Source organism: Rhinoderma darwinii, chromosome 13, assembly GCF_050947455.1.
Source record: "Rhinoderma darwinii isolate aRhiDar2 chromosome 13, aRhiDar2.hap1, whole genome shotgun sequence".
Lineage (NCBI taxonomy): Eukaryota > Metazoa > Chordata > Amphibia > Anura > Rhinodermatidae > Rhinoderma > Rhinoderma darwinii.
Window position 1 is genome coordinate 15,363,516 of NC_134699.1, and position 21,418 is coordinate 15,384,933.

Here is a 21,418-nt window from a genome sequence, read left to right on the forward strand (position 1 = left end):
CAATCGCATATAAAACAAATGACAATTTAACGGAAACAAATCAGTAGAATACAAATAGAGTATACATAATATCAAAAACAAGTTTATAATAGCATATGAAGCATAAAGGGAAATACTATGGGTATTTAAGATATTATTAAAAAGAGATATAAAAAGAAACGCAAGAAGAAAAAAAAAATAATAATAAATACATAAATATATATATATATATATATATATATATATATATGTGAGGGGGCTTGGAAGGCGGGGGGGACGTGAGGTGAAGGAAGGAGGGCATCGACTGGAGATGCGTTAAAGGTGAGAGAGATTCAAGTGTTATCCTCCAGCCAACGAGGAAGCGCATCGCTGTCTTTAAACAGAATCCAACCCTTCCAGGTATTAAGGAATCGGTCTTGTTTTCCATTATCCCTCGCCAAAAGACTTTCCAATCTCATAATGTGATTCAATTCAGATACCCATTCAAGTAAAGAAGGGCATCTTGTGGATTTACAAAACCTTATTTAACAAGTTTTAACTAGCCAGCTTTTAACCCAAAGCTTAATTATCAATAGTAATGTGTACAGTGAAACTCTGCTCCAACTGTTCATTCAACTACTAGCTTCAACTATACCCTACACTAAAATTCCCTAATTATTTCTAGGCCGATAAAAAGCAAAAACTAATTACTGAACCTTTTTATGCCTCATCCTCAGAACCCGTTTTAAATTCTCATAGATATGTATTAGCTGCAATTTTAATAAATTGAACCCCCTACACAACAGTTTGGTTTTATATCACACAAGCTGTCAATATGGCTGACTGAGCTGGACACTTAGGCTATGTTCACACAGAGTTTTTTGCAGGCGGAATATCTGCCTCAAAATTCCGTTTGGAAGTTTGAGGCAGATTTTTCTCTCCCTGCAGGCCGATTTTCGCAGCGTTTTTCGCCCGCGGGCATTGAGTGCCGCAGGCATAAAACGCTGCAAAATACGCTTTCTCTGCCTCCCATTGAAGTCTATGGGAAGTCAGCGGCGTAAACGCCCGAAGATAGGGCATGTCCCTTCTTTCTCCCGCGAGACGATTTTACCACTCGCGGGAAAAAGACGCCTCCGCCTCCCATTGAAATCAATGGGAGGCATTTTCAGGCCGTTTTTGACGAGTTTTGCGCGCAGTTTCCGCGTCAAAAAACTTGGTGTGAACATAGCCTTAGAGGCCAGGGCTTTCAGACCGTAGATGCACTTAGGTCATCTATAGTTCTTGGTAAATGGCTCAACAAAAACAAAACCAACTAGTTTTTAATCATTAAGCAACTTTTTTCGTATGCCGTGACTTGGGTTGTCCAGGGTGGAACGTGCAGACTTTGAAGCAGGATTACCCAGAAAGCCGAAAGCAAGAAGGCAGCAAATTACTGTGAATTCTGAGCAGTGGTACTCACTAGGCTTTGTGTGACTGCTGTGTCTCAACTTGTCTAATTTCACTGTTGTCGAGTGACTTTAGGCCCCGTATGTGAATAAGAAGAGGAGGGGGGTCAAGTAGAAAGTGATATATATTTTTTTCTTTAAAAAAAAAAAAGTCTGACTGGCATCACACATGCAGTGTTTCAGGAAGTTTTTTTTATTGAGCCAAATACAGGATGGATACAAAAGAGAGGAGACGTATAAGTCTTTACAAAAATCGCGTGTGTGATTCCAAAAAGCCCTCAGAGATGAGAGAATGTCACAAACCTAGTGCTACAACTAAACATAGACCTGTAAACACAACAGACCATGGGGCCTGATGAACCCATATACTATCATATAGACCACTGGTCTCCAACCTGTAGCTTGTGCAAAATTACAACTCCTAGCATAGGTGGCCTCCTCCAACTGCTGCACCACATTTGACTATTTTCCAGTGCCCAGTCGCTAACATATAGCACAGCAAGTTCCAACTTCACCTATAAACCTATTATTCAGCCTAGTAAGAACTTGGGGATGAAACCCTAGTAGGGAAGAAATAGGCTGCATAGGACACTAAGTGCTAGTAAAAGGCAACATTTTCATTAAAGGGAACCTGTCACCAGCATTTCAACTATTGAACTTTACTTATCCCTCACTGGCCGCTGCTATAAAAAGTTAATTGTCGTTATCTCCTCTCCTAAACTCCTCCTCCTACTGTAAATAACGGTCTGCAAACATTTTGCGCCTTTTATCGTAATACTCCGGTATCCCTTTGTGCGCACACACCAGAATAAGACATCAATGCACAAGCGCGGGATTGTGTGTGCTGGGGGAGGCGAGGAACTGTCAATCAAAAGTAAGGAGGTGGGGTAACTCGGAAAGAATTGAGAAATGAAGATTTGACTCTCTTATGCTTATTAGCATACGGTGCGGGAACACTAAAAAACTGAATACTATAGGTACAGAGCCGACTAAGAAGACAATTATAGGTTATATAGAAATGATTTTTCACCCACTACCACCAGGTATTGCTGGTTTAATAGGTGAAATGATGGTAACAGGTTCCCTTTAACAACTTGGAATTAAATTGGTTAACGCGTGAATATTTTCTAATACTAAACAATGTGTAAAAAGTGTATTGACAAGAATTTGTTTTCAGATAAAACATTCCACCATCTTTCAGTTTCCTTCAACTTCTACTTCCCCTCCCCAGCTCTCGAGCAGCAGTACCATATGACTACCTCATGACACAGACCGACCACAAGATTAACATTTGTAACGCTGCAACAAGGAAAAAAAATAAGTCAACTAGAATGCAGTAAGCAAATACACACATCTAGAGAACCTGTATGTGCTATAAAAATATGGGGGGAAATAATATAGTATTTATAGTATGAAGTGAGAGGGATTGAGCATTTATTGCTTGCAGTCATACTCCGTAACATCTTACACTACACCTTGGCCCTGAGTTTGTCTGCTTTCCCTCCCACGTTAGCCATAGAAGCGTTAAGTATAACAGCCACTTCCCGGCATGCACAGTTCTGCTTTTGGAGAGGAATCTGGTCTTTCCAGCTAGGTGAGGCATGTAAACAGCACACCTGGTCTGGGGGAGTGGAGAGAGAGAGAGAGAGAGAGAGAGAGAGAGAGGAAGGTTGTAGTTAACACAGGAGTAGGAGTAAGTGGAGTAAAGAAGTGGAGTAAAGAAAAGCCTTTGAGAAAATGCATTAATACAAAGCACAACGAGATATCAGTAATGTGATAATACAATCATGGAAAGTAGTGTATCGAGTTTTATATATATATATATATATATATATATATATATATATATATATGTAGTACTTCGATCCTGTTTACACGCTACAATTATGGTGATAATGATGATTGGCAGACAAAGATTTTTGAGCGCGTCAGTTGAGACAGATTTCAATCCGACCAATTGGCCATTCAGGTTGTTCATACACATAGCAACTATGCGGTAACTCGTGTTTGCGGCACGGCACACTGTAGCTGTGTAAATGGGCACCCTGACACACATCAATTTAGATTGATAGAAATTGAATGGGAATCTGTACGTGTAAAAGCACTCGTAGCAATAGTGGTCCAGATTTGGATTCCTCAATAAAAATCTGCAACAAAAGTTGAGTACAATGAAAGGAAGCGGGGTTTTAGAAAACCCTGTTCACACATTGCAGGAAAAAAATCCCAAAAAACGTATCGTCTACAAGGGCCAAAGCAACAGAAAAGTCTAAATGTAAAGGCCCTTTTACACTGGGCGATAATCAGGCAGACGAGTGTTCATATAACGCTCGTTGCTGATAATTGCCCTGTGTAATAAGGGGAACGATCAGCAGATGAACGAGCAAACGCTCGATCATCTGCTGGTCGTATCGTTTCCAAAAAGTGAAACATTATCGTTGGCAGCAGCGCATCTCCCTGTGTAAACAGGGAGAGCGCTGCAGACATGATAATAAGGTATGGAGACGAGCGATCAGAGTAACGACCGCTCATCCCCATCCATAGCTTCGTATGACATGAGCAAACGAGCGCCCATCAAGGATGTCTCGTTGAACGGCGCTCGCTGCACCGGCTGATTTTCATCTGATGTAAAAGGCCCTTACCATTTAAAGATCTATAATAGTACCCATTGTGTCGTAGATTCTATTAGATAAAAACTATCTGAACCCTTGATTTTGGTGGGATTGGTCAACAATCTAACGTATATTAGGGCCTTCCAACGTTCCCCAGTCAGCAAATGTTTGGGGTAATAAGGATTGTGCATGTTGGATTTAAACATTCCTGACCTTTTATTCCCGTTGGGAGTTATATGCATGGTCAGCTTTGGCAAAAAAAAACAAAAAAACAGCCTATGGTCCCCTGGAAAAAGCTTGATAAATAACTTCACATGGAAGTGCATAATTTCACAAGGACTCTGAAGCCCCTCTCTCTCAATTTTTATTTTTTTTAAACAAATTTTGGACCGTGTAAGTCTGCCCTATTGCATGAAACTATTAGTTTCCTTTCCACTCATAGCAAACATCTGGCCTTTGTATTTTTGCCCAAAAATTTGTCAAAAGAGCCAGAAAGACCTGAACGAAACAGCGTGGGGGAGATTTATAAAGACTGGCGTTTCCTAAAATCAGAGCATGCCTTATCGGTCATGTCTTTGCTGCAGTTTTTCCCCATTGCGGACTTCAAGGCTGGATTCACACATTTAGTTTTCATGCGGTTTTTGGTGGAGTAGGATGTGACACATTTATTTATTTATTGCATCTTTCGGCTGGTCAAGACAGTGGCGTCACAATACGTGGTCACAGGGAGTTTTCACCACAAATTGCGACTTATGTGCCTTTTGCAACGGTTCTACACCAGAAAACCGGCTTGGAAAGGTAAATAAACTCCCCCTCTGTGTGTGTGTGTAACCAGTCAAAAGGTGGTAGCTGTAATCATGGGAAAATAAAAAAATTGAAATACAGAATTTATACATTTCAGTTCTACAGTTTTTGATGTAGTAAATGGAACGTTTCTTTAATCAGATGCAGCGCATATTAGTCATATATTTCCACCGGTTTAATTATGACGAGCACCTTTATCTCTGTGACACAGGAACATGCAGCTAATTAATGGAAAATATATGGATCTGATGTGCTGTCAGCTTCCTATTAAATAGCAAATTATTATCTTTAGATACTAATATTCTGTTCAATCTATACAAATACACAGTTCTCCATATTACATCTCACAGGGTTTTTTGTCCGTTTACAAAACTATTACTACAGATGACAAGTCACGTCACTTCCATTACTTGGTGCATAATCTGCAATTTTAACCACACAGGAATATGAGCTAAACACTTCTCTGCATTTAATGTATTTATTTGTAGTTCATATTTAGAAGGGTACTTACTCTGGTTTATATGGTTCATGTAGGTGAACATAGCTTAAATGGTAATCATTTCTTTAAGGCGATATCTGACATGGTAGAAATGTTGCCGATTTTTTATACGGATTCTACACTGGATTTCTGCAATAAAGAACAGTACAATATAAGTGAACAGGGTTTTCAATATGGCTAAAATCGGCAATACGCCCTGTATATTGCAGAAGTCTTGCAGATTTTCCAATGCAAACAGTGAAATCCGAGGAAAATTTGCCGCAAAATTCCCATAGCCTCTTTTTGAGGTTGTTTTTTTTCCCGCTGCATTCTTGTGTAGAATAAACACAACGCCCAGATGTCACCTGTAAGCGAGCGAGTTGGGTTTTGGCAAATCCCATTCACACCTTGTGTTTGATAACTGCACAGTTTTCAGTGCTTGCTGTGGATATATAAAACCAGAGAATGCCTGATCGGTCACGTCTTTGCTGCAGTTTTTCCCTATTGCCGACTTCAAGGCTGGATTCACTCATTTAGTTTTCATGCCGTTTTTGGTGCAGGTTTTTAAGCCAAAGTCAGGAGTGGATACACCTGCCTTTGGCTCAAAAAAACACAAGTGTGAATCCAGCCTAATGGGGAAAAACTGCAGCATGGAAAAAGATTGTTCATACAGCACAGTTAGGGCCTGTTCACATCAGCGTTTGCTTTCCGTTGAGGGGTTCCGTCGGAGGTTTCCGTCGTGGAACCCCATAACGGAAAGTCAAACGGAAACCACAGCTTCCGTTTGCATCACCATTGATATCAATGGTGACGGAAACATTGCTAATGGTTTCCGTTCGTCACCGTTCCGGCAGGCTTCCGTTTTTTCGACAGAATCAATAGCGCAGTTGAAAAAAAATACGCTGCTGAAAACTGTACAATGTAAGACTATGGGAAAAATATTCCGCAACGCGGGAAATCTGTCTGATTTGCAAAATATTTTTCCCATTCGACATTTTACCGTTTTCTGCAGCGTATTTTTACATTGTGGACATACAAGGCGAAAAAAACAGACGTTACTGCACCCTTAAACACAAAATAAGCTTCTATAAATGGTTATCAGCATTCTGCTTCTGGTCTTGTGAGAAAACACATTTTATTGCAGTTTTGTGCCAGGCTATACGATTTTCTGGATAATCTGAGATTAGGCTTCGTTTACATCTGCGTTGGAGGCTCACTTAGGGGCCTCCGTCGCAGATCCAGCGGGGATTACCAGAGACAATAGCGCAGCATGCTGCGCTATGGTATCCGGTAAAATCACGGACACGCCGACGGAGCCTATTAAAGTCAATGGGTTCCGTCGGCCGCCGGCGATGTCCGTTGTGCAACGGAACCGTTGCTTCCGTCTCTCCCTTGTTCTGCACCTCAAAAGGAAGAGAAAAAAATTGAATGTCACAACGCAGATGTGAACGAAGCCTTAAAGGAATGTCACTACATTCGTGTCTGTCACAACTGTGATCTACAACCGGCCTTATAGTGATTGCACAACTTCTACATAAACTATTATTTGACATTTCTCTCTCTTCATTTTGATCAAACATTCCAAAATATCTTAAAAAATTATACAACATTCTGCATTTCATTTGTGCCTTAGATGAAGATAATAAATCTTCATTTGTACATACACAATATCTATATTATTACATTCAACTTTCCTTTGTGTCGACGTAATTCACATTTGGATGTAATTCCAACTTATGTAAAGAATTCCCAACTCTCTGGATATAAATCACGTGTTTATATTACGATCATAAACTTGGATTTAGTTATTGTTGTATATGGGAACATTTTAGGAGAGCCTTATAAAACATCCGTGTAGAGGTGCAGTTTTTTGATTATTATGTTCTGGTTGCAACATGTTTCATATTTGCACCAAGAAAATCTCCCGGCGTATATACTAAATATAATGTATAAAACTCTATGCCACACACTTGCAGATTTCTGCCTAGAATGTCCTTGAATTGTGGTCGAATGTCCTTGAAATGTCCTTGAAGTGTGGTCGACTAAGCTTTCCAATACATATAAAAAAAAAATGTAAAAAAAATAGGTACGTTGGCCGGACGTATTAAAAAAATAACACTTTTTACATATGCCCGTTCCATTGCAGTCTATGAATACATCAATAGATTATTCTAGTGTATACGAGGTGCGTCCCAAAAGTAATGAGAATGATTTCCCAAAAAATCCTTTTATCCCAAAAACATACAATTAACCCCTTCCCAACATCCGCCGTATATATACGGCGCATGCCGGGTGGGGGAATATGGAGTTGGCTCACGGGCTGAGACCGGTCCATAGAGCGAGTGTGTCGGCTGTGTGTTACAGCCAACACTTCCGGGTAACGAGCAGGATCCCGTTGGAGGGCGATCCCGCTTGTTTAACCCGTTAAATGCCGCGTTAAATAGCGATCTCAGCATTTAAATTACTAAAAACAGGGGGGAGACCCCATTGTAACGTCCCAACGCCCCCCCCCCCCCCCCCGCGCGGTGAGATCGGGGGGAGCCGTCGGTTGGCACGGCTGCCTGGGGGCCTGACGAAGTCCCCCAGATTCGCCATCTTTGTACACCTATGAAGCCCTGCCTCCGGCAGGGCTTCATAGGAGACTGTCAGAATCGAGATATACTGCAATACATTAGTATTGCAGTATATCGTGCAAGTGATCTAGCGATCGCTGGTTAAAGTCCCCTAGGGGGACAAGTAAAAAAAACAGTAAAATAACGTTTTTTTTAACAAAGAAAAAAAAGGAAAAAAATTAAAAAAGCTAAAAAAAAAAAAAACCTTTTCCCATTTTCCCTTAAGCACAATGTAAAAAAAATTAAAAAGCGAACATAACTGGTATCGACCGTAAAAGTCTGAACTATTACAATACATCATTATTTAGTCCGCACGGTGAACACCGTAAAAAATTTAAAATTAAAAACATCAGAATTGCTGTTTTTTGGTCCCTTCTTCTCCCACAAAAGAATGAAATAAAAAGTGATCAAAAAGTCCCACCTACCCCAAAATGGTACCAATATAACCTGCAGCTCGCCCCGCAAAAAATAAGCCCTCACACAGCTAAATCAAGAGAAAAATAAAAAACGTTATGGCTCTCAGAATGAGGCGACAAAACTCAAATTTTATTTTTAACAATCAGTTTTTTCCTTGTAAAACATAAAGAAAACTATATAAAGTTAACGTGCCGTTTTTACTATACGGTGAACGCCGTAAAAACAAAACCACCCAAAAGGTTGAGGAATCGCTGTTTTTTTCCTATTCCACCCCACATATATTTTTTTCTCGTTTCCCACTACATTATATGGTACAAAAAATGGTGCTGTGGAAATCTACAACTAGTCCCGCAAAAAACAAGCCCTCATACGGCAATATTGATGGAAAAATAAAAGAGTTATGGCTTTTGGAAGGTGGGGAGGAAAAAACAAAAGTGAAAATCCGAAAAATGGCTGCGGAGGGAAGGGGTTAAGCTCTATCACCTTCAAAGTAAGTCCCCTGAACACAACGATTTTAGCGACACTGCCATACTTTGTAGCAGTGCTGGAAGTTTTCATGTGAGAGGTTGTTCAGAGCCCTGGTCATGGCTGACTGGACGATTTTATTTGTGCCAAAAACTCCCTCAGAGCCAATGATGTTTGACTCGGCGCATCGTCATGGTGGAGGATCCATGTTTTGGCAATGTCAGGGCGCACTCGCAAAACACCTCTCCTCAAATGCTCCAGGACTTGTAGTTAAAAAGTCTGATTGACGGTCCGTCCTGGTGGTACAAATTCTTTGTGAACAACTCCTTGACACTCCAATAAAAACAAAAACGATGAGCATCGATTTGATTTACACTTTTGTAACGTACCGACGCTTCAAAAGGCTCGGGCTCAACTGAGGATGGTCCGGCCATATACTTGCGATGCCCCCGCAAAAACCTCAATCCCCACTTTCCTTACGCCCTAGTGGGGAGCGAAAAAAAAATCATTCTCATTACTTTTGGGACGTAACTCGTACACCGAATGTAGTGTTTACATCACATTTTTGCCGTCCATACAGCTTACATATACATCTATATAGCAAACTACGGGATTCAGGGCAGGTATATAGCCCGAGTGTATGCTAAAAGTTTACATACCACGTCTAAAGAATCTCCAGCAAGGGTTCTATTAATTGAAATGGGAAGCATGCAGAAGACTCCTTGGGCACTGTATGGTTGCCTCACGCTGGATTGCAAGATTGGATGGGGGATTAAACGTAAACGGACACTTTAAGCCCAGAGCTACGTGCAGAGGGTTATACGACGGCACACGCGACCCCTGCAGCTCCATACTACCAAGTCATAGGCACTCAGTGTGCCGTCATATTGTGCTCTGTTCGGCACTGTATTACCAGGTTATTGTCCCCTAGAGTATGCCACAATTGGAGCGGCTCATACAATTCTTTAGGTGCCGTATTATGTCTCCATACCAATTGAAGGTTCTTCAGAGCCTTAATATGGACATGTGCATAATGCCAATGCAACTTTTTTTCCCCTCGCAATTTGCAATAAAATTCTGGTACATTATGCACACATTTTTTTTCTGCGTTATTTTTTTGCTTGTAAAAAAACGCCATGAATTTTAAGCATTTTTTCACTGCCTTTTTTACTGGGGTTAGGGTGGCGTGTTTTTTACCATTCATTTCCATTTGCAATGTGTTTTTTCTGGTGTTTCAAATCCTATAGAAAAAACGATGGGAAAAACGCAAGAAAATTGAACGCCATACCTAGAGCAAGCTGTGTTTTGAAAAAAAAAAAAGAAAATGCCTAAGACCCCAAAAAAAATGCATCAAAAGGCCAGAAAAAAAGCCACAAACAAAAAAGCATTGTCGGTAATGCGTTTTATATTTCACTGCAGATTTTCAGTTGGCCGCAGCATTTTTGGCAAATAAAAACAGAGGAAAAAAGCGCCATTACAAAAAGGGGCATTTTTTCCAAAAACTGAAGATCTATCCTTGACATCTAAATGGGGTTGTTTCTGCAGCCAACATGTGCATGGATTTCTGCAAGTTCAAGTGCATTTAGATGAATGCAGCAGTCGCAGAAATTTCTGCAACAAATCTGCCGCATGTAAATTCACCCTATGTGTTTCCCAACACCTAACAAATTTGTGGCAGATTTTCCACCTTACAGAAATTCATGCACCTACTGCAGAAACAACCTCATTAAGGCTAGATCCACACGGGCGTTGCGCATCTCAAACGTCAAAAACGGCCGTTTATCAAGTCCGAGGTGAATCCGTGCTCTGCGATGCGGAACGCAATATCACGCATCCCCCGTAGACCAGAGTCTATGGAGCGATGCGTGAAAAAATAGGACATGTCCTATTTTCTCACGGACCCTTCACACGGGGGGAATATGCAGTGAACATTAAGAACAGAATGAGTGAGCATGGTGCAGATTTGAAAATATGCAGCATGATCTGAGATTTTTTTGAATCTCATCCTGTAACAATCTTCCGCCAAATCCGGACGGGCGTCCTTATGGCTCGTCCACACGTAACGGATTGCTGCATATTTTCCGTCCAGAATTGCGGCTTTAGGCTTCCTTCACACACTTTGTGTGTGGGGGTTTTTGCGGAAATTTTTTTGTAAAAAAAGTGTTTTTTAAGATGGATTCACACACAGTTTTTGTGTTGTTTTTTTTTTTTGTGGAACCAGATGTTACATTAAAGTATATAGTGAAATATAAAAAGCACTACATACAACTGAGTTTTAGTTTATGCCACATCATGCTCTGGTTATGGTGTTTTTTCAGGCTTCTCTATAGGACTTCAAAACGCCTGAATAAAAGCATGTACAAAAAAACGCATTCACTGTGGGAACCCAACCGAAGGTCAGGACCACACACACCGTATTGATGCAGTTCTTGTTTCAGTTTCTCGAGCCAAAGTCAGAAGTGGATCCCAAAAGAAGGAAAGGTATAAAGAAAAGACTGATGCATCTCCTTTCTTGTGTGAACAATCCTGTGATTGCACACACACACACACACACACACACAGTTTTGATGCAGATTTTGGGTCAGCGCTTTGAGCCAAACACAGAAGTCGAGACACAAAAAAGAACTTGCATCAATCTTTTCTTTAAGGGCTTGTGCACACATAACGTTATTGCTGCAGAAAATGTGTGCAGCAATTCCACAGAAACTAGCAGGATTTCCGCTGCAGGAATGGACATGCTGTGGTACTAAAAAAATTTACGCAGCGTGTGGATGAGATTTTTGCTGCTACTGTATTCTGCTTCTTTTTTTCCGTCCGCAGTTCCGTTACATGTGGACTAGCCCTAAAACTTTCCTTCCTTTTGGATTCACTTCTGACTTTGGTTAAAAAAAAAAAAACTGCATCAAAACTGTGCGTGTAATCCTGGCCTATGGCCTCCTGAAGGACAGATTTTATTCTAGCCATTTAAACTGTCTCGAGAAACGCTTCTAAAAACGTAACCTGCATTCTTGGTGACTTTTTCGTTTAGTGTCATTTTGTACTTGCATTTTTTTCTGGTGTTTTTGAAGTTCTTTAACACTGTACTTCGTCAAAGTTCTTTAGAAAAGCCCATGGGAAAAACGGCAAAAAAAATGCCTTACCTAGAGGCCCTGTTCACACTGAGTGTTTTGCCGCGGCAAAAAACGGCCGAATTTGACTCCCATTGATTTCAATGGGAGGTGGAGGTGTTTTTTTTATTGCGAGCAGAAAAAACGCTCACGGTAAAAAGAAGCGACATGCCCTATCTTGAGGCGTTTTCCGCCTCAAAAACCACATTGAAATCAATGGGAGACTTTTTTAACTGCGTTTTTTAGCATAAAAACGCTTGCGGTTATTCCATCTTTCTGTTGAAGAGATAGCGAAAGAAAAAAAAAAAAAACGCAAACAAAAAACGCGTGTGGTGAAAAACCACTTAAAAAAACCACAGCAGATTTTTCCAGGCAGAATTTTCTGCCTGCAAAAAACTCAGTGAGAACAGGGCCCATGCACACAACCATAGAATTCATCCGTAATTACAGACCCATTAATTTCTATGGCGTAGAAACCTTCCGTAAAAAATAGGACGTGTCCTATGTTTTAATTTTACGGACTGCGCTCCTATACTGTCCGCAGCCGGCCGTGCCCGTAATCACGGATCCTGATTACAGGCACAGTCGTGTGCATGGGGCCTTCGTTCACGTGGCGTTTTTGTCAAGCAGAAGAAAAAAAATCTGCCTCCAAATTTCCATCAGGATTTTGGAGGCCGTTTTTAATGCAGTATTTTGAAGCCTTTTTTGTGGTTGGAAACCGCTAGCAGTTTTTCTAGCCGCACGGGGAGCTGGGTTTTTTTCCGCCTCTAATTGATTTCAATGGAAATTTCATGGGCAGAATACACACAATATTAGGCCCAGTTGACTTGCCGCTGATTTTGACACGTAAACCGCGTCGGAATCGGCGTAAAAAATACGTCCGAAACGCCTCCTATTGATTTCAATGGTAGGCGGAGGCTTTTAGCCACACGCGTTTCTGCCTCAGACCTCCTATGGAAATCAATGGGAGGCAGAGAAAGCTTTTTTTCACTGCGTTTTTTTTGCCCTCGACCCCCAATGGCCAAAGACGAAAACCGCAGCAAGTAAGCGCAGGCAGATCAAAATCAAAATCTGCCTCTAAAATACTGAAGGAATTTTTCTGCCTGCAAATTCCTCCGTGTTCTCAGGGCCTTCGGACGCTATTTTATTTCAGCAAGTGGAAGAAAAAAAAAAAAAACCTCTGATTCTCATTGGAATCAATAGGAGTCAGATTTGCGGCGTTTTTGGATGCCGATTCAGACGCAGAAAAACACATTCAAATCAGCGTAAAAAAAATGCGCCATGTTAACAAGGCCTTATGGTGTTTTTTTTACTTTTTCCAAATAGCGGTTTACTACCTGCGTTTTTCCACATTGTAAATCGTGTGATTAAAAGATTACATGATTTATTCTAAAAGCACCACAAAAAAGACATACAAAAACGGAACGCCTGGCCGCAACGTCTTTTGCGGCCAAACCCCAGGGTTGTATTGACATGAATTTGTGTCTCATTTAAATGAAATATTTCGGCTCCGTGTGTCAGACATTTAGCGCCAAAGGTTATCAGATCCTGCCATAGGACACCCTAATGGGGTAGTAGTGGCGATAAACACGAGATATCTCCTATGCGACGCTTTGTATCGCGTAATTTCTATCTCGGCACGATACCACACATTCCTCTCATCATAATTTATCATCTCTCCATGTCCCTGAATGTAAATCACATTATTTGTATTTTATACTTCACAAGGCTGTTACGTAAATTACATTTCTCTACAAACCTCCCCTATTTTTGGGTATCAATCTCCTCAGAAAACACTATTTACAGTCATGTGGTAGTAAATCACGCTGATGTATTTATAATTTACATTTTATCTGCAAGAAGTTCAAAGCATCGACTTCAACCCGCAAACAATCCTCTCACAGACAGTACATTCAGCCAGTGTGGCCGCGACTACTCGTCCGTACAGCAGGTGTAACGGAAATTTTACCTCATTTGTATATTATTTAATAGAATTCGCTTTTATTTACACAATATTATCATTTTTAGACAAATAAAACCAGTATTTACGTCTGTACTCGTAACAACTTACATGGACGAATGCAAACCCACAAATGCGTCATAAGGTAGTTGGAAAATGGCGCCTAAAAATCACAGCAATGCATTACTGAATGTGTAGTTCGGAAGCCTGGAACGTCGTTGCGAAGAACGGAGTGATGAACTACAATCCCATAATGCGCTGCACAGGTCACGTGGCTTGTAACGGCCAATTAAGATTCTGCGGCTGCGTTCTGCACACCCTGGAGGTTCTAGCCGAGTATGTGGAAGAGTCCGGAATCTTATTACATTCAGAGAGTGAGTTTCCTGGTCAGCTTTCCGCTTTCCTATGTGTCCATAGTAATCGAATTGAGGCAGTGTAGTTGCAGTGATCCGCAAACCTGTGGTCCTCTAATTGTTATAAAACTACAAGTCCCAGCGTGCCATGACTTTCTACAGCATTGGTGGCATGCTGGGACTTGTAGTTCTGCAATTGACCCCATTTTATTAAACTGTTGTTCCTTCTCAGCGTTGTTGCAAATATTTAATCATCTGAAAACATATATATATTTTATTTACTGTATACATTTTTAATTACCAATACCTGAATTAATTATAAAAAAAAAAAATATAAAGATGTGAAGCAAACCAGTGGTTTTCATCTCTCCTTAGGTCACCGCAGTCGTGTCTCAGTTTTGGCACTGTCACATTTGACTGCAGAAGCCTAATGTGCTATCTCTGAATGAATAAAGCTTTTATTTCTGCATCATTCTTGGTGTACAGCGCCACACCTGTCCACAGGTTGTGTGTGGTATTGCAGCTCAGCCCCATACCAGACACAACCCATTAACAGGCTTGGTGCTGTTTCTGGGAAGAAAAAAAGCCATTTTCCTTTAATCCTGTAGAACCTTTACGTTTTTCTTTCAATCTGTATTCATTTGCGTCCAAATCTACTGTTTTGTGTCTACAGCTCCTATGTATACCTATGTGTCAACGTGGTTACAGACTACTAAATTTGTAGACTAATCCTGCAGTCATGGTACTCTACCCTGTGCCCCCCTTACTGCAAACCTACAGACAGTAGAAGGATTGGGGACGAGACTACACACAGGATTTGGCTGTAACCATAGAGACACATCGGCGCTGTAACCATAGAGACACATCGGCGCTGTGACCATAGAGACACATCGGCGCTGTGACCATAGAGACACATCGGCGCTGTGACCATAGAGACACATCGGCGCTGTGACCATAGAGACACATCGGCGCTGTGACCATAGAGACACATCGGCGCTGTGACCATAGAGACACATCGGCGCTGTGACCATAGAGACACATCGGCGCTGTGACCATAGAGACACATCGGCGGTGTGACCATAGAGACACATCGGTGCTGTGACCATAGAGACACATCGGCGCTGTGACCATAGAGACACATCGGCGCTGTGACCATAGAGACACATCGGCGCTGTGACCATAGAGACACATCGGCGCTGTGACCATAGAGACACATCGGCGCTGTGACCATAGAGACACATCGGCGCTGTGACCATAGAGACACATCGGCGCTGTGACCATAGAGACACATCGGCGCTGTGACCATAGAGACACATCGGCGCTGTGACCATAGAGACACATCGGCGCTGTGACCATAGAGACACATCGGCGCTGTGACCATAGAGACACATCGGCGCTGTGACCATAGAGACACATCGGCGCTGTGACCATAGAGACACATCGGCGCTGTGACCATAGAGACACATCGGCGCTGTGACCATAGAGACACATCGGCGCTGTGACCATAGAGACACATCGGCGCTGTGACCATAGAGACACATCGGCGCTGTGACCATAGAGACACATCGGCGCTGTGACCATAGAGACACATCGGCGCTGTGACCATAGAGACACATCGGCGCTGTGACCATAGAGACACATCGGCGCTGTGACCATAGAGACACATCGGCGCTGTGACCATAGAGACACATCGGCGCTGTGACCATAGAGACACATCGGCGCTGTAACCATAGAGACACATCGGCGCTGTAAACACAAAATGATAGGATATTTTTAATCAAGTACAAAGTGGATTTATGTTTATACTTTTAAAAACAAAAATGGCAAAAGTGAACATTAGGCCTTGTTTACACGACAACATTTTCGGCATGAGTTTTGACGGTTTTTACGCACCGTAATACGCATCAAAAACCGCTTGTTTTAAGCTTTCTTTTGACTTCATTGGGAATACATGGCATTAGTGCATACGTCGTGTTTTCTTTACACGTGTTAAGTTACACGGCATGTAAAATAGAAGTGTCAAGTCTTGGAGCGTTTTACGCACCGTTTATTCCATTCTATAGGGGTCCAAAAACACATTAAAAAACAACTTTAAAATTGCTTCAAATACACATCAAAATACATGTATTTATTAAAAACAACTTATAAAAAGCGTGTGTTTCCGACGTGTGTGTATATACTCTGCTGGAAAGAGATCTGAGGGACAGCTACTTATGTACAAGGGTTGTTTGTCATGAGTACATTGCAGTCTATGCACATACTGTACATCGTCTATGTACCCCCTCTAAACGACCAACGTGGATGCAGATATACAATAAACAAAAAAAAACCTGTGTATACAAGCATTAGCCGCCGAGATCTCCTCTCCAGGCTGCTTTTTAATGCAGGTTGTATAATACAGAACTACTATACGTGCCCCGTTTTGCAAAGAGTACCTGTATAAAAGTTTAACCGCTTTAACAGATTGCATGGTTGAGATTTCTCAACCAGAATGACTTAAAACTATCGTTATGGCCAATTATCTGTATGTAAATCAAATAAAAAATTCATTGTTTTATCCTTAGGCCATAACCACCATCTGTCAGATTTTCACTCTCTTTTATGTTATTTCTTTTTTATAGCGACCTGGTATGATGCCTGGTGTCCGGATGCCAGTAACGGGCATGCCGATTGGATCGCCTATGCTCCCCACATATGGACCAGGAACCCCTATGCGACCTGGTATGAACCCTATGTTGATGGACTCGTTTAGAAAAAGGCTTATGACCCCACAAGGACATCCTTCTGTACCTAACCACAGGAGGGGGTGAGTAGTAGTAAATGGTCTATTCCGAAGGCCTCATGCACACGGCTGTAGCCATGTGCACGGCCGTGATTTCCGGGTCGGCCAGCCACGGATTGTCAGCCGCGAGCCGCCCGCAAATCGCGGGCTGTGCACATGGCCGCGGCCATTATTTTCAATGAGCCCGGACCGCAGAACACGGCCGCAATAAGGCTTGCCCGTTCTTTCTGCGGTCCGGGCTCCGGGGCCATGTACGGACTGTGGAAACCACGGTCGTGTGCATGGCCCCATAGTAATGAATGGGGCCGCAATTCTTTAGTGGATTTTCGGGGGTATTGCGGCCGCAAAAGCACGTTCGTGTGCATGGGGCCTAATAGTTTTGAATTAATTGATACAGATAAATACTATGGTACTTTGTAGGATTATGTAGTATTTTGCAAAGTGTAATTGGTGGTCCTTATTGAATTTCTAGAATGAAGAGAAGGAAAATGGCTGATAAGGTTTTACCACAGAGGGTAAGTTTCTTTTAGTTTACTTTCTATGTCACCTACTTCAATTTCTTAAAGGGGTTATGCTGGGACCCAGAATTATTAGCAGTGTAGTCATTGCAGTATGTGGTACACTCGCTAATATACATTCCGGATCCCCGTCGCGCTGATTCTGAGATTTTCATAGATTTTTATAGCGCTGCCGGGGGACCAGAAGTCTAGTTGCACAGTCTCCTTTGATGACGATACAATTCTTTTTCATGTGACCGGCCCCGCTGTACTACTACTCCTGCTTTTTACATAGAGTACAGCGGGATCGGTCACATGACAAAGCGTCGTATCGTCATCAAAGAAGACTGTGCAACTAGAAGACTGTCCCCCGGCAGCGCTATAAAAATAGATGAAAATCTCCCTATCAGCGCGACGGGGGACTGGAATGTATATTAGCGAGTGTACCACATACTGCAGTGAGTACACTGCTAATAATTTTTGGTCCTCACATAACCAATTTAAAGGAGAATTCCAACTAAAAAAAAATGTCAATAGATGCCATTTGTTCAGGTCTTTAAAGTGGGACCATCATTGATTTACCGAAACCACTCTGTAGAGTGCCCGAATCGCTTCAAAGCTAATCAGAGCAGCTATGCTTAAAGGGGTTTTCCCATGAGAGACATTTATGACATATCCACAGGATATGTCATAAATGTCAGAAAGACGCGGGTCCCACATTTGGTACCCGCACCTATCTGCAGAACGATGGCCCCTAAACCCGGTTCAGCCACTCTGTGTTGCGGCTGAATGAGGTGAATTTCTGACCATGAAAAAGGTTATATGGTCGTGAGTTACATAAACAGCGTAGCTCGCTGAGCTACGCTATTCCGTAAGTCCCATAGTACTGAACAGTAGTTGCGTAACTCACGACCATATAACATTTTTCATGGTCGGAAATTCACCTCATTCAGCCACAACACTGAGCGGCTGAACGGGGTTTAGGGGGCCCCATTCTGGAGATAGGTGTGGGTCCCAGAGGTGGGACCTGCATCTATCTGACATTTATGACTTATCCTGTGGATATGTCATAAATGTCTCTGATGGTAAAATCCCTTTAAGATGAGAGCGAATGAGTGATATTGATTTCTAGAGATTGATTGAAATAAATTCTGTGCTTTAGGATATCTCCATTTCTAGTGATTGAGTTGTGGTTTTGTTAGAATTTTTGCTAAAGTACAGCAAAAATGCATTGGTTTAGTTAGAATTGCTGCAAAAACGCAATAAAAGTGTGCCTTAAGGCTGGATTCACACACAGCTTTTTACTGCGTTTTTTTGTGGCTTTTTTTTTTAGTGCGGCCAGATGTTACATTAAAGGCTATAGCAAATTTTAAATGCACTACACAATACTGCATTTTGGTTTGTGGCGTTTTTAAGGCAAAATTTGTGGTCAGTGCCTCTTTTCTCCATACGCAGCATGCTCTAGGTATGGTGTTTTTTTAGGTGTTTTTCCAATAGTGTTCTCTATAGGGCTTCAAAAACGGCAGAGAAAAAGCATGTACAAAAAGACACTAAATGAAAAATGCCTTAAATAAAAGATACATTTTAATAACGCTAGCATTTTTTTTTATGCAGTTTCAATTGCTAGAAAAATTGTGTGTGTGAAAAAGACCTAAGGGTGCATTTAGATAAGAAATTTTTGGCAGTGCAGTAAAAATACGCTAAAAAATCTGCATGCGTTTTTTTGCCTGTGCTGTTTTTACAGGTGAAACTTGTAAACTAAATGTGTTTCACCTGTAACAACCGCACAGGCAAAAACAGCATTGCAAGCCGCGGCAATTCACGGTAAAGCTGTGTGAATTTTCTGCCTGCAAAAAACTCAGTGTGAACATACCCTAAGTCTAGATTCACACGGGCGTTGAGCATCTCGGATGTGAAAAACGTTCGTTTTTCACGTCCGAAGTGCATCCGTGCGCTGCGCTGCAGGACGCGATATCACGCATCCCATCATAGACTAGAGTCTATAGGACAATATACATTTTTCCATCTTCATTCCTTCTTTTTAGATCCGAGAGCTAGTCCCAGAGTCCCAGGCATATATGGACCTCTTGGCTTTTGAACGGAAACTAGATCAGACTATTGCCCGGAAGAGGATGGAGATCCAAGATGCCATCAAGAAACCTCTTACTGTAAGATGAGTGATGACAGGGTTGCGGAGGGGTATGGGAAACATTGAGAACTATGCTAGATATTTATTATAATATTAGGTAAAAAATGTATTTAACTTTTTTGTTTAAGTCATGTAAATTATTTAGGCTCTTTTTACACTGGCGTCATGGTTTCCATTTTTACAGGACCCTTGACTTCTATGACGGATTTGCTATCATCCACTTGTTTTTGATTTATTTTCCTCATTGTCAGGTTTCTATTAGTTGTTTTTTTTACTGAATAGAATATGACATTATTCTTATTGCCAAAAAGCAACTGAAACCTGACAGAAAAGTACTAACACGCATGTGAACAGAGACTTATGCATTTAACTTTTAGATACATTATAATATTATCCCCTTGATATTTTCTTTGACACCCATAATTGAAAATCTTGCAAAAATATTCCCAAATTACTATATTCCAAAATTGGTAACATTGGCGCACAAAGGCCTCAGCTGGGCAAGGAGTCTGAAAAGTCCTTATCTCTGAGAAAATACACATAAAACACTACATAAATAATAGTCCTATAGAACATAAAATCAATTGTATAATAATCAAAATTGTTATTTTGTTTTTGACTTCATTCCTGGACGAGTTGGTGTAAATTGTTGGATTTAATTGGTTCATAGGTCACCCAATTCGATACCTACATTTCTAACACACTTCTTACTCTACAGCAAAAGCGCAAGCTGAGGATATATATTTCCAATACTTTCACTCCAGGCAAACCTGATGGAGAGGAAGGAGAAAAAGTCTGCTCCTGGGAGCTACGTGTTGAAGGGAAATTGCTGGAAGATGTGAGTATGAGCCACTTAGCAAATTACTGTTGGGGGGTTCACGGTAAGGATACGTTCACGGGAAAACAGCCCCTGATTTTCAGCCGTTTTTTTAGCAACTCGCGTTTTTCTAGCTGTTTTTCTATAGAGTCAATGAAAAACGGCTCCAAAAACGGCTCAAGAAGTGACATGCACTTCCTTTTCGCGGGCATATTTTATGCGGGCGTTTGTAAAACGCCGTATTTCCTATTGAAATCAATGCAGCAGATGTTTGTTGGCGTTCTGCTTCAGATTTTTCAGCCGTTTTTTGGGACGTTTACGGCCCGAAAAACGTCTGAAAATAGCCCGTGTGAACATATCCTAAGAAGCTCTTGAATGAAGAAAAAAAATATATGGAGGAGGACTCTGATTATACACATGAAAGCCATAGCCATTGATGTTTCGCACTTACTGACATCTTCTTTCATTGTCTAAGAACTCTTGGTGTTTGCTCTCAGAGGTCGTCCTTGCTCTGTATAATGAGAGCAGTGAAGAACTACGGAAGAAAAAAATACTTCATTATATCTTTTTAGAGGTCCAAGCTGTGCTATTCTGTAGAGTTAGATTTTTACATGTTGGAAATCCCCTTTAAATGTTAACATTGTGGCTTCATGCAGTCCTCAATAGGGGGCGCTGAAGAGTTTAGTGAAGACAGATTTTTCACTTGCAGTAAAGTAGACGGTCTTAAAGCTCTGTGTATAAAAAAAAATGGAGCTCTTTATAAAGATATATTATGCAAATAATTAATTTTGTAATAATAAGTGAAACAATAATAAAAATTAAACAATAGGTAAACTTTAGTAAAAATTGGTGCATTTCAGCCTTTTATACAGTATTTAAAATTAATATATGCCCCAATCTACGGCCAAACAGCGTTTACAACATGTGTGGACACTTTTAGAAGAAGAATAGGGTTTGCATACAGA

At 41.2% G+C, this 21,418-nt stretch overlaps 1 protein-coding gene and 1 long non-coding RNA gene across 5 annotated transcripts in view; one reads left to right on the forward strand and one right to left on the reverse strand.

The window, feature by feature from the left end:
* Nucleotides 1–14,040, reverse strand: part of LOC142666799 (uncharacterized) — a 273,154-nt gene extending 259,114 nt beyond the window's left edge. For all 3 annotated transcript variants that reach the window (XR_012851732.1, XR_012851734.1, XR_012851733.1), the window contains exons 1-2: nucleotides 13,967–14,040; nucleotides 5,328–5,444 (exon numbers count right to left, since the gene is read on the reverse strand). This is a non-coding gene — a long non-coding RNA (uncharacterized LOC142666799). The remainder of the gene's footprint in view (nucleotides 1–5,327; nucleotides 5,445–13,966) is intronic.
* Nucleotides 1–21,418, forward strand: part of SMARCD2 (SWI/SNF related BAF chromatin remodeling complex subunit D2) — a 29,492-nt gene that overhangs the window by 3,154 nt on the left and 4,920 nt on the right. The window contains exons 1-5 of one of the 2 annotated variants that reach the window (XM_075846995.1): nucleotides 14,126–14,229; nucleotides 16,830–17,014; nucleotides 17,463–17,505; nucleotides 19,533–19,655; nucleotides 20,355–20,474. In XM_075846995.1, coding sequence (XP_075703110.1) covers nucleotides 14,194–14,229; nucleotides 16,830–17,014; nucleotides 17,463–17,505; nucleotides 19,533–19,655; nucleotides 20,355–20,474 — 507 coding nt within the window. In that variant the 5' untranslated portion in view covers nucleotides 14,126–14,193. Of the gene's footprint in view, nucleotides 1–14,125; nucleotides 14,230–16,829; nucleotides 17,015–17,462; nucleotides 17,506–19,532; nucleotides 19,656–20,354; nucleotides 20,475–21,418 lie in introns of those variants that run through there. The other variant, XM_075846994.1, reaches the window with a different exon arrangement.